The sequence below is a fragment of the Protopterus annectens genome, chromosome 10.part0 (assembly GCF_019279795.1).
Source record: "Protopterus annectens isolate FY-2018-M chromosome 10.part0, PAN1.0, whole genome shotgun sequence".
NCBI classification, from domain to species: domain Eukaryota; kingdom Metazoa; phylum Chordata; order Ceratodontiformes; family Protopteridae; genus Protopterus; species Protopterus annectens.
In genome coordinates, this window is record NC_056744.1 from 1,452,504,311 (window position 1) to 1,452,520,495 (window position 16,185).

Consider the following 16,185-nt stretch of genomic DNA (forward strand, 5'->3'; position numbering starts at 1 on the left):
ACTGAGCTTGTGCCCTTTTTCAGCAGAGGCCCAGGGAGAAAAGCTCCACTAAGTATTAAATACACCATAATAATCTTTACAAACAGTACAGTATACACGAGGTTATATAAACATGCATTATAATGCTTGGATTCCAATTTGTAGCATGAGAGTTTAAAATGTGTAATTTACAAAAAAAGTAATAAAACAGTATGTTAGCCATTCATATATCTCCAGTACATAAGGAATTCCCCATTTAGTGGGCAAATAATGACAATTAATTCAGAGTTTAAGATAAGAGTACAGAACGTACTGTATATCAAGCCCTAGTTCTTACAGGCAACAGCATGTACATCAGTAATCAGAAGCAGAGGGGAAGTTGATAGAAAAAGGTTAACTGTCCAGCAAGAGAAAAAAAAAAGGGGGGGGGGGTGGCTATGGGTAAAAGACGGAAAATTGGAGATTTTTTTTAAATTTATAAATAAGAGAGGAGTTAGAATAAAGTGAAATCTGAGAAAGGGGAGTAAGCTAAGTGGGAAAAGAAGGGAGGGAGGTAAATATGAATACTGGAGGAGTTAGTGTTCTGTGGCTAGAATTAAGTATGAATTGAGAAGGAGCTGTTTGCAATGGGGGTTAGGAAGTTGTTGTCCATCTTGTTGCTTCCTTGCTACTGTTCCTGCCTTGCCTACTCTGATGTTCCATCTGAACTCTGGTCTCTGTCAGAGCTCAAAGAAAGAGGTGCCCTGACAACTCCCTCCTCCCCATGATAAGCACACTTTTCTGCCATGCTTGTGTCGTTAGGTGCCTAGGCTGCTTTTCAAACTCAGGCCTCCTGAGCCATAGTCATGGCATCATCCCCCTATCTCACCCAATGCAAACTGCATGTTGACTTTTAATAAGTAATTTATCTTGCTTTTATCGTAAGTAGAGAGAGTCATTAACTAAATCAATATTTTTCTGTATTTACAGGTTAAGGTTAAATTTTGTACGATGTGTCTTTCTGTATGAAATATATTTTTTACCAGAGTGAACTCGGAAAAGCTTTGCATATCGTGCTTGATAACATTAATTTTTTTTAAACCTTTTAATAGTATATATTTATAAATCTTGTACAGTATATCTTGTGCGAAATGTGAAATATTTTGAAGTTTTTATTGGAGGGGAAAGCTGTGCACGTCATGTATAGTTTACAGTGTGCTTGATAACATTATTTTTCTGTAGAGCATTTTAATGATATGTATCTGTTTGCATGTTATGATTGTTTCTGTGTGTTTAAAGTATGCATGCATGCACGTGAGTTCCTGTATTGAGTGGGTATTCATATCCATACACATGTCCATATGTGAGTGCATTTATCAATGTATGTTATGTGCATAGATATGCAAGCCCACTGGTCTGTACTGCTTTTAATTCTTTGTTTTGCCTTAATTCTCCACAGCATGACACAAGTAGTCCCCTCCATTTTAGTGGAACCTTACCTCGTGACATCCCCTGGGCTGTTAAGGTAAGTCATCATTGAGAATACATTCTTTGTAAGGTAGTAACAAGTGAGAATTATTAAAAAAGAATCAACAAAAGCTTGTGACTTTGTATTGTAGCTCCACCTATCTACTGTGCTGAAACTGGGAAGGCATCTGTCTTGCTTTAACAGGACTCAAATAGAGCTTTCCACTTAGGTATTCCTTCTTAATGCAGCCAACTAAAAATGTCTGCATGTGTGTTTGCAGAATGCATTCCCTGCTCATGGTATATATATATATATATATATATTTTTTTTTTTTTTTTGCTGTTCGCAAACTCCATGTCTTGAAATCATTGCTGGAAATTACCATTGTTACATTTTAAAGGAAAAAAGAGAGGGCATGAAACCTGTAGACTTGTGCAGTGCTGAAGTATTAATTAAGAAAGCAGGACCATCATTAATGCTGTTGCTCCCTTAGAGCTTTGTAAGAACTTTTTTATTGTCAGTAAATGCTGCTGTTACTGTCAGATGCACTACCTGCTTCCATCACCATTCGTAGCTTGACTCTTTGCTTAGCCATTCCATGTCTTCTGTAGGATAGATAATAGCTTGAGAATTTTTGAAGGGTTGCTGTGCCTTGTGTAAGGCAGACTGGACAAGAACAAGGAGACTGTAAGCTGGTTCTGCAGTGCCAGGATCCATGATGTCAAAAGACCCTTAAGATCCGTTAAACTGTACAGATATGAGTAATGGCCCATGTGGGAGTGAATTACCTGAGGTGCTGCACCCAGAAGGACTTGCCAGAGAGTTGTGACAGACTTTACCATACATAAGCATGAGTAGAGGCAGGAAAGACACTGGTTTTGAAGAGTACCTTGCCTTCATCAAGAGTGATGTCTCAATGCCAGGACAAAAGAATTAGCCTTAGTTGACTAAGTAGTTAACGTTATTCTGAGGGGATCTATTAGTGTCTGCTTGGATGAGATGGTAGATTAGATGTTCATGTGTTTCACTGTTGCAGTCATGACTGTAGGGTTCTCCCCTGCCGGCAGGCAGTCCTCGGTTGGCCAGAATCCCAAAGTCTGGGTCCGGTGTCGGCTGCTCAGCCATGCTGCCTGACGTCAGAGCGTCAGGAGCACAAAGCTGACAGCAGACACCATGTTCTCCAGTCTTTTGTTGCCGTGTGGTGATAGCAGTTCGCATTTGCCGGTCGGCTGACTCCTGACAATTTTTTCTTAACGTACTTCAGTCCGAAGACTTTCTTCTCCTACTCAAAGCTAAGTACCCCGTTGGGGAAACTTTTTTTCTTGCTCCAGTCCGATGTCAGAAAAAGTTAATAATTGTATTTCATGTGGGAAGCAAATACCTCATAAGGATTTTCATTCTTACTGTATTCCTTGCTTAGGCCCCGACCACGACGTAGCTAGTTGTCGGTTTTGTGCTAGATTCAATCAACGTACGATTAAACGAAGGTACGATTTTGCATTTCATTACTTCGGTAGGCGTTTTAATTACAAAATGTCGTCGGACTCTGTTCCGGCTACCGGAGTTCACAAACGACGCAAGGTTAAAGACAGGCCTCTGAGGTCCAAATCGGACGATACTGTACAAGCAGAGCCAGCTTCAGGTTCGGCCGTCGTCAGTGAGGCGCTTTTGCAGCCCCTGTCATCGGCCATTTCAGAACCGATGGCCGAAACGGACTCCCACGAGGAGCCAACTAGGCCTTTGAATATTTCTGTTGCAGGACCTTCGGACAATGCTCCTTCGGATGGGTCCGGAGCCGCTGTGCAGGTACTGGCTTCCGAAGGGGTTTTCAGGCCTACTCAGCTTCTAATAAAGGCAAAGCCAAAGACAAAGGCAAAGACTCCTTCCAAATCAAAGACTACATCCCAGGCCTCTTCTGATCCGGCAACCAAGTCTCAGAAACAGTTACTTAAGATGGCGGAGGACTTGCTTACTATGATTAGGGGTTCACATCCCCCTCCAGATAAAAGGCCAAGGCAGGAAGTGTATTATGACTCCTCTGATCAGTCTTCTGTTTCTTCAGTTTCTTCTTCTGACCAGGAATATTCTTTCCCTCCTTATGAGGATTCTGATGCTGAGGAATCCATTCCTTCAGCTTCTCCCCCTGAGGATTTCTCTTTTGGGGAAACTTTACATGAAATGAGGGAACATTTTCACTTGGAAGGACAGGAGTACTCGGAATCTAAGAAAAGACTTAGGGATTTTCTTCTTCTTCCCCAACATAGACCCCTGGCTATCCCTCCTATTTTGGATATTGTGGATGATGCTTTTTCGGAGGCTAACTTAACTCCTGACTCTTTTCCTCCAGCTCCTGTTAAGGCAGACAGATATAGGGTTCCTGATTCCCACCAGTTTTTATACAAGAATCCTACTGCTGATCCTGAAACCATTTCTCAGGGTCCTAAGGGTGTTAAGGCCGCTACTGCTAAAAACCTCATTCCCACTGAGAAGGATTCCAGATCTTTAGAAAGATGGGGCAAAAAAGTGTATACTTCTGCTACTTTATCTATTAGGGCTTTAAACTGTCAATTTCATATGCTGAATTACCAGCAATTTCTTCTGTCTGTTTTGAAACAAAAGCTAACTTCCATTTCCGCCTGTGCAGATGATAAGGAATTACATGACTTAATGTATGCCACTGAACAAGTTGGGAAGCATGGTTTACACTGTGGATTTGATGCCTTGGAGGCTTCTTGTAGGGCTGCTGCCTCTGGCACAGTCATTAGAAGGCATGCTTGGTTAAAGGAACAAAACTTGCCAGATCAAGTAAAAGCTAAGTTATTGGATGCTCCTGTTCAGCATAATGTTTTGTTTGGACCTAAGGCTGAAGAGGTGATAAAGAAGATGGAGGACAAGGCAAAATCCATGCAAACAGTTAAAGATTTCTTACAAGTACAGCCACCCAGATTTAGTAGGAATTGGCCTACAAAAAATTGGTCCTTTCCCAATTCAGACAGGTCTCAGAGGGGTAGATACAGACGCTCCCGAGGTAGGCCTCAAACGCAAGCCTCTTATAGACCAAGACAGTGGACTGCTTCCACCCCTAGGGGAGGAGAGGACAGGTTGCAAGCTCATAGAAAACAGGCTCAATGACTCCCTTTGTTGGGCTGCAGGAACTTCTTGCCTGGAAGCCCCTCTCGGAGGAAAACTTTCTCTTTTTCACCTAAATTGGACTCATATAACCCAAGACAAGTGGGTTCTGGATGTGGTTTCAAGAGGTTACAAATTCCATTTTCATACCCTACCAAGACCAAGCGGATGGCTGGTTCTTCCAAAGCATCAGTGGTTAGAGGCCTTAAACCAGGTGGAAGCTCTCTTGGCTATGAAAGCCATAGAACTGGTTCCACTTTCAGAGATGGGACAAGGTTTTTACTCAAGGCTCTTTCTAGTCCCCAGAAAGCAAAATTCATGGAGACCCATTCTGGATCTGTCAGTCTTTAACACTTTTCTCGAGATAGCAAAATTCAAGATGCTTACTCTACAGCAGCTACTTCCAATGCTGACCAAAAATGCATGGATGGTAACTTTGGATTTAAAGGAGGCATATTTACACATTCCCTTCAGGCAGGAATGCAGAAAATACCTCAGGTTCAAGGCCGGATCGAGGCACTATCAATTCTCTGCGCTGCCCTTTGGATTGTCCACTGCGCCCAGGGTCTTCACCAAATGCCTGGCTCCAGTAGTAGCTTATTGCAGACTCAAGGGAATTCAAATTTACCCTTATCTGGACGACTGTCTTATTCAGGCAGACAGCAAGGATGTCTTACTCCAGCATCTAGAATTTGTTCAGAATCTACTCAAGTTCCTGGGATTCACTGTAAACATAAAAAAGTCAAATTTGACACCCTCACAACAGATAACTTTTCTGGGTGCTCTTCTAAACACAACAACCCAGATGGCATTTCTGACATACGAAAAACAATTACAGCTGGCTTCAACTTTCAAAACCTTGGCAACATTAACTCGGCTATCTGCAAGGAAATTCCTGCAGGCTTTGGGTTACATGGCCTCCTGCATCCTTCTCGTACCATATATGCAAGACTACATATGAGGAAAATACAGTGGTACCTAAAAAGTGTATGGTCTCAGCATTGCCACAGTTTAGACAATACAGATCACTGTCCTGCCTTGTCTTCAAAAGGAATTCCTTTGGTGGTCCAAGGCATGTACTCTAAACAAAGGAAAATCCTTCAGTCTGCCTCCAGCCAGTCAGATACTAACCACGGACGCTTCAGATTATGCATGGGGAGCCCATTTTCAGGGCAACTGTCTGCAGGGCCTTTGGACAAAGGATCAGAAGCACCTGCATATCAATTTACGAAGTTATGTGAACGTTTGCCTTAATGTCACTTTTAGGCACATTTTGTCTCCATGCAGAAGGATTTCCCTGCTGTTACACCAACATGGATCAGACACTTGGAGGCACAGCACACCGATGAGAAGTGCAGCAAACTGATACTTTGGTTCGGGTCTATATTAGATCACCAAACGCTTAAAAAAGCGAACGGTGATTAATTGACCCTATGTAAGCGAAAGCTTACAATTTCGAACTGTCAGAACAGCGATTCTTTTCCTAGGGAAAAAAAAATCGTTGTTCCAACAAAAAAAAAAAATACTTTAAACATTACATTAAGTGGGGGGCTTTGTCCCCCACATCCCCCGATGTGGGGGGGCTATGCCCCCCACACACCCCTTTTTAAATATACCAACTCCGAGACCGCACTACAGTGCTGAAAATGGCAAAGTATCGAAGCGGCCAAGAGAATTATTTCCCAGGGAAAGAATTTGCTTAAAAGCCTCTTCGATATTTTGCCGTTTCAGGCTTTTGAGTTCAACCAAGACGCATTCGAAGGAATGCATCTTCGGTCTTCTAATAGGGAACCTTTGGTTCAACGTCCATTATTCCATTCTACCAGGTGTCAGAAAAGTACTATATTACAGTAGTTAATCAGTGCAAGTGTTTCTGAGCAACTGTTTCTCAAGGGTTGATGTAGGAATCTGAATTAAAAAGTACAAGAAAGAAGTAATAAAACACAATTTCACTTTTACACGGGTCATCTGTCCAATTTCAGGACACAACATGATTCAAGGGTGTGTGTTTTACAACACGCGATTGATGCAAAATGTCTGTTTTCAGTTGGTTGACAAACTCCTGCTTACCTTGCTTATTCCTGTTTGTCTTTCACAACCATTGAGAAAAACCGGTAATTAGGAGTTTGCACACCCAGTTTACTTACACATAAAGTCTTTTCACAGAAACATTATGAATCACAGGAGGTTACAAATCTGGTTGCTATAATACGGAAGTACCGACTTTTGTTACAGATAAACAATGGACTATTTAAGTGTGCAAAAGAAATCCATGGTATCAGTGGGGAATTATTCATCTGTTTGAAAGCTTTCTGGTGACATACAATGACAGGAAGTAGCATACTGTTAATTTTATGCTATTGGCTTATCTGTGCAAATTAAGCATATAATGTTTTCACAATATTTTCACAATATTTTAAACAGTATTACTGTACAGTAATTGTGTTAGATGGCAGTTATCAGTGACAGCATTCTATGTCTTAATGTTTTGCATCAGATGGCACCATTTGTTCACCAGCTGGTCACACAGCTGTTATGAAATTAATTTATTATTGAACATGTAGCTAACAGTTATAACAGCTTACTTTAAAAAAAATGTCTCTCAGAATGGCTTCATGTTACCTACCATGTTTTAATGTAATGTTTTCACTGCCAGCATACATCATCCCAATATGGCAGTATTATCTTCCACTTTTACATTTAAGTAAAAGAAAAACATTCCACATTTTTCATACATTTCTGCAGACACTCCTTAATAGCTTAACTATGTATGTCACATGCTGATGTTCTTCGTGTTTCACTGTTGCAGTCATTACATTTGGGTAATCCTGCTGGCAGGTTGCCCTCAGCCGGCCTGAATTCCAAAGTCTTGGGTCCTGCGTCGGCTGCTGTCACCCCTTCCCTGACGTCAGGTTGTCGGGGGTATGAAAGAAGCAGCCAACGCCATTTTCTTTGCACTTACTTGCCGCGCGGTGCCCCAAGCTGAAGCAGTTCGCAAGTGGCGGTCAGCCGACTCCTGAGATTTTCGTGTTTGAGTTTCAGATCCAAAGTCTTCAGTAAAGCTAAGTACCCCATTGGGGAAACTTTTTTCTTGCTCCAGACCAATGTCAGAAAAAGTTAATAATTGTATTTCATGTGGAAGGCAAATACCTCATAAGTATTTTCATTCTTATTGTATTCCTTGCCTAGGCCCTGATCACAGCATTACTGGTTGTCGGTTTTGTGCTAGATTTAACCAATGCACTATTAAGCGTCGGTATGATTTTGCTTTAAACTTTTTTGGACTCCGGTTTAATTATCCTGAAATGTCGTCGGATTGCCATCTGACTACCGGAGTTTACAAAAAACGCAAAGAAAAAGAAAAACAACCGAGTCCCAAAACCGACAACGAAGCTTCTCCTAAGCCAGTCGCTGGTTCTCAGTGAGGCGCCTTCGCAGTCCCTGACGCCTGCTACTTTAGAGTCGCAGGCCGCTACCGACTCCCACGTGGAGTCGGCCATGCTGCTGGATACTCAAGGTATTGGTGCCTCGGACGCTAATCCCTCAGATGGGTTCGGAGCCACTGAGCAGGCACTGGCTTCTGAGGATGTATTCAGACCTAAATATCTTTACATTACAACAACTTCAGTATCAAAGGCAAAGACTAAAGCACCTTCTAAAGCAAGGAAACAAACTTAAGAGCCACGTGGACAGGCCTCTATGCCCAAAAAACAGATGCTCAAAATGGTCGAAGACTTGATTACCTTGATCAGGGGTTCCCATCCCCCTCCTGATAAGAGGCCTAGGCAAGACAGTGACTATGAATCTTCAGACCAGGTTTCTATTTCTCCTGATTCCTCTTCTGATCAGGAATATTCTCTTTCCCCCTATGAGGATTCTGATGCTGAAGAATCTATACCTTCAGCATCTCCTCCAAAGGACTATTCCTTTGAGGAAACCTTGCATACCATGAGGGAGCATTTCCACTGGGAGAGCCAAGATTTTTCAGAATCTTAAAAGAGGCTCAGGGATTTTCTCTTACTACCTTAGCACAGGCCTCTAGCTATTCCGCCTGTGTTAGACATTGTAGATGATGTAGATCCCCAACATGGGAAACCGGTGTTCCACACCAGAGGTCAATTCCTCGTTGGTCAGATCTGACCACAAGCTAATCAGCCTAGACATCCACATCCCACCCCCACCCCCAATTAGGGAAACCGTAGTAAAAAACTTCTCCACAGCCAACTTCACACTTCTTAAGACAGAAGTGGCAAACTTCATGACACCCATGCAGACGGAAAATAGAGGTATGACTGCCGAATCCTACACAAATGCACTTTGTAAGCACTTACACGAGTGCATGGATCATGCTCTCCCTAATGTCTTAAGAAGCGTGAAGTTGGCTTTGGAGATATGTTTTACGGTTATTTTCCTAATGGGGGGTGGGAGCGGGATGTGGATGTCTAGGGTGATTAGCTTGTGGTCGGATCTGACCAACGAGGAGCTGACTTCTGGTGTGGCACACCAGTCACCTATGTTGGTGATGACCAGGTCTAGGATATTGCTGCCCCTGGTGGGGGTGTGGATAAGTTGATCCAAGGCACTGGAATTGATGATTTCCAGAAAACGTTGAGCAAAAGAGTTGGTACATGAGTAATTTTCCCAGTTAATGGTGGGGTAGTTGAAATCACCCATTATTAGAGTGTTGGGTTGTACCTTAATATTTTCCAGTGTATCAAGAAGAGGAGTGGGAATCCTGTGGCATGGTGGGGGGTCTGTAGCAAGCTACAATATGGATTGTGGTTTTGCCCAGAGTTAGTTGAACTTGGATAATCTCGGATGCATTATGCTGAGCCACTAGCTTGGAGGTGTGGATATCCTTAATGAATATGGACACTCCTCCACCTTTCGTGTTTCGGTCCGGGTATGGTGGCCGAAAGGTGTGGTATGATTTATAGCCTGGTAATGCAGGGGTGCTCTCTGGAGCTTTGAACCAGGTCTCTGCCACTGCACAGATGTCAATGTTCTCCATTTTAAGGAGTGCCTCTCGTGAGTGCATTTTGAGGTTTAGACTTTTAGCATTGAGTAGCATTACCCTCAGATTTTGCATGCTTGTACCTGTTACAGTGGTGAAGTTGTCATTTGAACCATGCCTAAAAAAGGCACTATATGGGTGGCAAGAGCCTTTGCCAGTATCAGGAATCCCAAGGGCGACAGGTGCAGGCCATCTCTGCAAAGCAGCGTGGTCTGTCAATCGTGTCATCCCAGACAGACAGATACTGGATTCCCTCAGAATGACACCAGAAGCTTAGCCAATTGTTAAAGTCAATCATTTTGTCCTTGTACTGTGGTGTCATTCTGGGTGATGGCAGAATGCTACTCAGGGCTAGGGTCATACTGGCCTGGGCTACAAGATCGGAGAGCTCCTCCATGTCTCTTTTCATGTAGTCCAGGGAGGTACGTCTCAGGTTATTCACACCAATATGGACAATGACAGAGTCATATTTGTACTTGCTGTGGAGTGACCTGAGTGCATGCGTTATGTGGCGGATCCTGGCACCTGACAGGCAGCTGTTGAAGTATCAGCAGCCTATTATTGGATTGCTTAAACAGAAAAGGATGTTTTGTCCTGATTGTGCTGAGAATAAGGATTTACAGGATTTATTGCATTCAGATTAACAGTTTGGAAAACATAATTTACAATGTGGTTTTGACTCTCTAGAGGCATCTTGCAGGGCTGCTGTAACTGGGTCTGTACTTAGAAGGCATGCTTGGCTTAAGGAGCAGTTCCCTACCAGATCATGTTAAAGCAAAATTACTGGATGCTCCCCTAAACCAGGACCGCCTGTTTGGCAACAAGGCAGAAGAAGTTCTTAAAAAGATGAAAGAAAAAGCTAAATCTATGCAAACTGTTAAAGATTTTTTACAAGTACAACCTCCAAGATTTAGTAGGCATTGGCCTTCCAAGAATTGGTCCATTCCTGCCTCTTCCAGACCTTCAGTCCAAACCCATATCCAGCAGAGCTCCCAGGCTGCAGTCCCAGGGTACGCACAGGACTAAGCAGTGGGGGGCCTCCACTTCCAAATCTGGGAGTAATAAGACTCCCCCCATGGTAAACTGTCTCAGTGACTTCCTTTTAAAATTTCCCAGCACTTATCAACTGACTGCCTCTTTGGGTGAAAGATTGCTCTTCATGCAAAGAACTGGGAACTCATTACCCCCAGGACAAATGGGTTTTAAATATAGTGTACCAGGGATACAGATTTCACTTCCACACTTTGCCAACACCAAGCGGGTGGCCAGACCTACCCCCAAATCAGTGGGCAGAGGCCCAAAAACAAGTACTTTCTCTTTTAAGCATGGGGGCTATTCAGTTGGTACCAGAAGAGGAAAAGGGACAAGGTTTCTACTCGACTTTTCCTGGTACCCAGAAAAGACCATTCATGGCATCCTATCCTGGACCTGTCTACTGAAAACACCTTTTTGGAGATTCCAGAATTCAAGATGCTGACTCTTCACCAGTTGCTTCCTATGCTAGGCAAAGATGCCTGTTTGGCAACACTAAATTTAAAAGAAGCATACCTGCACATCCCAATGAGGGAATCTTGCAGAAGATACCTACGCTTCAAAGCAGGCTACACGCACTATCAGTTCTCTGCACTGCCCTTTGGCTTATCTACTGTGCCCAGGGTATTCACAAAATGCCTAGCTCCAGTTATTTCATTTTGCAGGCAAAGACATATTCAGATATACCCATACCTGGACGATTGTCTATTTCAGGCAGAAAGCCAGGACATACTTTTGAATCATCTGGCCTTTGTACAAAGGGTTCTAACTTGTCTGGGGTACACCATAAACGAAAAGAAATCACACCTAATACCTTGTCAACAAATTATATTCCTGGGAGCAAGCTAGAATACAACTTCCCAGATGGCTTTCCTCATGCCAGAGAAACATTCATTTGACAACTTACTTCAAACAAGTGGCCACAAAAACCCTATCTGCAAGACAAATACTGCAAGCCTTGGGGTTCATGGCCTCCTGCATTCTTCTAATTCCATAATCAAGACTGTATATGAGGAAACTACAATTGGGATTCATGGCCTCCTGCATTCTTCCAATTCCATATCCAAGACTGCATATGAGGAAGCTGCATTGGTATCTAAAAAGCCTATGGTGTCAACATTATCAGGATTTAGAAGCAATGATTCGTATCATACCTTGCCCACACCTAGAGTTCCTTTGGTGGGCAGAGGCCTGCCACCAAAACAAGGGACTACATTTCACACCACCCCCTGCCACCCAAACCCTAACAACAGACGCATCAGACTATGCATGGGGGGCTCACCTGGCAGGGAAGTGCATTCAGGGCAAATGGAACCCAAGTCAAATGCACTTGCATATCAATCAAAAAGTAATGTTAGCTGTACAGAATGTGCTGACAGCCTTCAAGGACTACATTCTTCCAGGACAGCTAATTGTAAAGACTGACACCACCACTGTTATGTGGTACATAAACAAGCAGGGGGGTACACATTCTTACCCCCTCTGCTGACTAGCCATGGCATTGTGGAACACAGCCTTGAGCTACCAAGTGCACCTACAAGCTCAATTCCTGCCAGGAAAATTAAATGCACTGGCAAACGGACTAAGCAGAAACCTCATGGACCCACACAAGTGGAAACTGGAACCAAGGATTTTCAACATGTTGACAAGCAAATATGGGAGCCCAGATATAGACCTGTTTGCCTCTCCCCAGAACTAGCAATTGGACAAATTGTGCACAAAGACTCCCCACAAACAAGCCTGGAAAGTGGATGCTCTGTCCTTCAGCTGGAAAAAAACTATCAGTCTATGCCTTCCCCCCTCTGCCTCTGCTCTCCAAAGTACTACTAAAAATCAAACAGGACAAGCCAAGGATGATTTTGATTGCCCCAGACTGGCCACGCCAACACTGGTACCCCCTCCTGCGCAGTGTGTCACTGTTATCCCCATGGCACCTTCCTCAGACACTATCCCTGTTGTCTCAACAGGAGAACCAGATTCTGCACCCTCAGCTTCTAACACTGAACCTAGCAGCCTGGCTAATTACCTAATCTCTCCTTTACCATCCCTCTGTACACCTGTGATGGATATCATTTTAGAGGCAAGGAGGCCTAGTACTAGAAAATCTTATGCTGAAAAATTGAAAAGATTCTGTGCCTGGAACCAGTCTCAGGGGATGAGCACAGCAGCACCCAATTTACCTCAGATTTTGTAATACTTAACTGAGATGCTTCACAAGGGCCTGTCTTTTTCCTCCATCACAATTCATGCCTCAGCCATTTCAGCTCATTATAACACAGAACCTCCCCTCTTCTGTCATCCACTGCTCAAGCAGTTCCTCGGAGCGGCCAGAAATTTGAGACCACCCAGGAGATCTCCAACCCCAGCCTGGGACCTTAACTTTGTTTTGGAAAACCTCACTCTACCTCCTTTCCAGCGAGCTGCTACTGCAGACTTAAAATTTCTTTCTTGGAAAATGGCTTTCCTTTTAGCAATCACTTCAGCAAGAAGGGTATCTGAATTACAGGCCCTTATGGCATTGGAGCCTTTCATCATATTTCATGCGGACAGGGTGTCCCTCAGAACCAACTCATCCTTCATGTCCAAGGTGGTATCCAGTGTGGCTCTTAATCAGTCCATTCATTTGCCAACCTTCTTTCCCAATCCACAGAACAAAGGGGAATGGATACTGCATTCCTTAGATGTGCACAGACAACTTAGAGTCTACTTGGACAGAACTAAACCTCAAAGAAAATCTGAACAACTGCTGGTGGCATTCGCTGCAGGGGCAGAAGGGAAGGCTATTTCAAAGCAAATCATTTCTAAATGGATAGACCATTGCATTCATTTCTGCTATAAGCAACATGGAAAACCTGTCCTACAGGGGATCAGACCTCACTCCACCAGGGTTGCATCTACCTCTACAGCCTTTCTCAGAGGCGTCCCTACCAGAGACATCCTAGAAGCTGCTACCTGGAGTTCTGTACATACTTTCACCAAGCATTATCATTTGCCAATTTTCTCCAAATTCAGAGCTGGCTTTGCCACTACAGTCTTGCAGGGCCTTATAGCTGGTCCTAGTGCTATCTAAATTCCTCCTCCCAGCCATAGGTTTGGGAATCTACCCAAATGTAATGACTGCAACAGTGAAACACGAAGAACATAGTACAGTTGTGTACACTTACCATAAATGTAGATGTTCGAGTGTATTCACTTTTGCAGTCCTGGATGTTCATCATGTTACCCTGCTGCAGTCATCACACTTGGGTTATCCTGCCGTCAGGCGGTCCCGCAGTCGGCCCGAATTCCAAAGTCTTGGTCCGGCGTCGGTTGCTGTCATTTCCTCCCTGACGTCAGTGCGCCAGGGGTAAATAAGAGGCATCCAACGCCATTTTCTTCAGTCTTTCTTGCCGTGCGGTGCCCGAAGCAGAAGCAGTTTGCAAGTGCCGGTCGGCCGATACCTAAGATTTTCGATTTGAATTTCAGTCCGAAGTCTTCAATAAAGCTAAGTACCCAATTGGGGAACATTTTCTTGCCTCAGTCCGATGTCAGAAAAAGTTAACAGTTGCATTTCTTGTGGGAAGCAAATGCCTCATAAGGACTTCCATTCCTATTGTATTCCTTGCCTAGGCCCAGACCACGACGTCGCAGGTTGTCGGTTTTGCGCTAGGTTTAATAAACGCACTATCAAACGCCGTTTTGATTTTACACGGCATTACTTTGGTAGGAAATTTAATTATATCATGCCGTCGGAGCAGCCGACGACCGCAATTCATAAAAAACACAAGGATAAGGACAGGCAGCCTAGGAATAAGCCAGACCCCGAAACCTCAGCTGGGCCTGTCACCGGTTCTCCAGTTTTCAGTGAGGTACCTACGCAGCCCCTGATGACCGCAGAGCTGGAACCCCAGACAGCTGCCGACTCCCAAGTGGAGTCTACTAGGCCGACGCAGCCATCTACCGACACAGGAGCAGAATTACTCACCGGTGCAGAGGAAACACCTTCGGTTGCAGAAGGTGTCTTCAGACCGACTACACTCACCATTAAATCTTATGCTAAGCTTAAAACTCCTTTAAAACCTAAGAAAACTGTTCATCAGTCTACAGGTCAAGGCCCCATGCCTAAGAAACAGATGCTTAAGATGGCTGAAGATTTAGTTACCCTTATCAGGGGTTCCCATCCCCCTCCTGATAAAAGACGAAGACAATAGGAGGATTACGCATCCTCTGACCAGGTTTCCCTCTCCTCAGATTCTTCTGAGGAACAGGATTACACTTTTCCACATTATGAGGATTCTGATGCTGAAGACTCTATTCCCCTCAGCATCTCCCCCTGAAGACTACTCCTTTGGGGAAACATTACATACCATGAGGGAACATTTCCACTGGGAAGGCCAGGATTACTCAGATTCTAAGAAAAGGCTCCGAGAGTTCCTTTTATTACCCCAGCACAGACCTCTTGCTATCCCTCCTGTTTTAGATATTGTGGATGATGTCTACTTGGAGTCTAGTTTAAATCCAGACTCTCTACCTCCTGCTCCAGCCAAACCAGACGGATACTACAGAGTACCTGACTCACACAAATTCCTTTATAAAAGCCCTATAGCTGACCCAGAAACCATTTCCCAGGGTCCTAAGGGAGCAAAAGCTTCTATGGCTAAAAATCCTGTGCCCTCTGAAAGAGATTCCAGAGCCCTAGATAGAGGGGGAAAGAAAATATACACCTCTGCAACTCTGGCTATGTGAGCATTAAATTGCCAGTTTCACATGTTGAAATATCAACAATTCCTGATGTCTCAGTTAAAACAAAAAATGAGCACACATTCAGAACAGCCTGAATTCAAGGAAATGCAGGATCTGTTGCATGCAGCTGAACAGGTCGGCAAGCATACTTTACAATGTGGATTTGATTCACTGGAAGCTTCCTGTAGAGCAGCTGTTACTGGCTCTGTCATTTGTAGAAATGCTTGGTTAAAAGAGCAAACCCTCCCTGGTCATGTTAAAACAAAATTATTAGATGCACCTTTACAACAGGATGTATTATTTGGTGTCAAAGCAGAAGAGGTCTTAAAGAAAATGGAGGATAAATCTAAATCTATGCAAACGGTCAAGGATTTCTTGCAGGTACAACCCCCTCGCTTCAGCAGAAATTGGCCAACAAAAGATTGGTCCTTTCCAGCTTCAGACAGATCACAGAGGGGCAAATACAGACGCCCAAGGGGCAGAGGTCAGTCAAAGGGCCCTTACAAACCTCGCCAATGGGGTTCTGCTACCCAGAAAGGAGGAGAAGACAGTCCCCAACCTAGCAGAAGGCAGACACAATGACTCTATCCTCAAACTACCAAGCAAATCTCTCCTGGCAACACCCTTGGGAGGAAAACTAGCATTTTTTGCAGACAACTGGCACATCATCACAAAAGACAAATGGGTTCTAAACATTGTCTCTCAAGGATACAGATTCCACTTTCATACCTTACCAAGGATCAAAGGAATGCCAAACCTGCCACCAAATCAATGGGCAGAGGCGCAAAAACAAATTACAACTCTCATGAACATGAAAGCCATTCAACAGGTACCTACACAGGAGCAAGGACAAGGATTTTAC

The 16,185-nt window shown here is 43.8% G+C and overlaps 1 protein-coding gene across 2 annotated transcripts in view; it reads left to right on the plus strand.

The window, feature by feature from the left end:
- The window catches only part of EPS15 (epidermal growth factor receptor pathway substrate 15), a 2,462,763-nt gene that overhangs the window by 719,360 nt on the left and 1,727,218 nt on the right, over positions 1–16,185 (plus strand). For both annotated transcript variants that reach the window (XM_044086083.1, XM_044086082.1), the window contains exon 6: positions 1,418–1,483. In XM_044086083.1, coding sequence (XP_043942018.1) covers positions 1,418–1,483 — 66 coding nt within the window. The remainder of the gene's footprint in view (positions 1–1,417; positions 1,484–16,185) is intronic.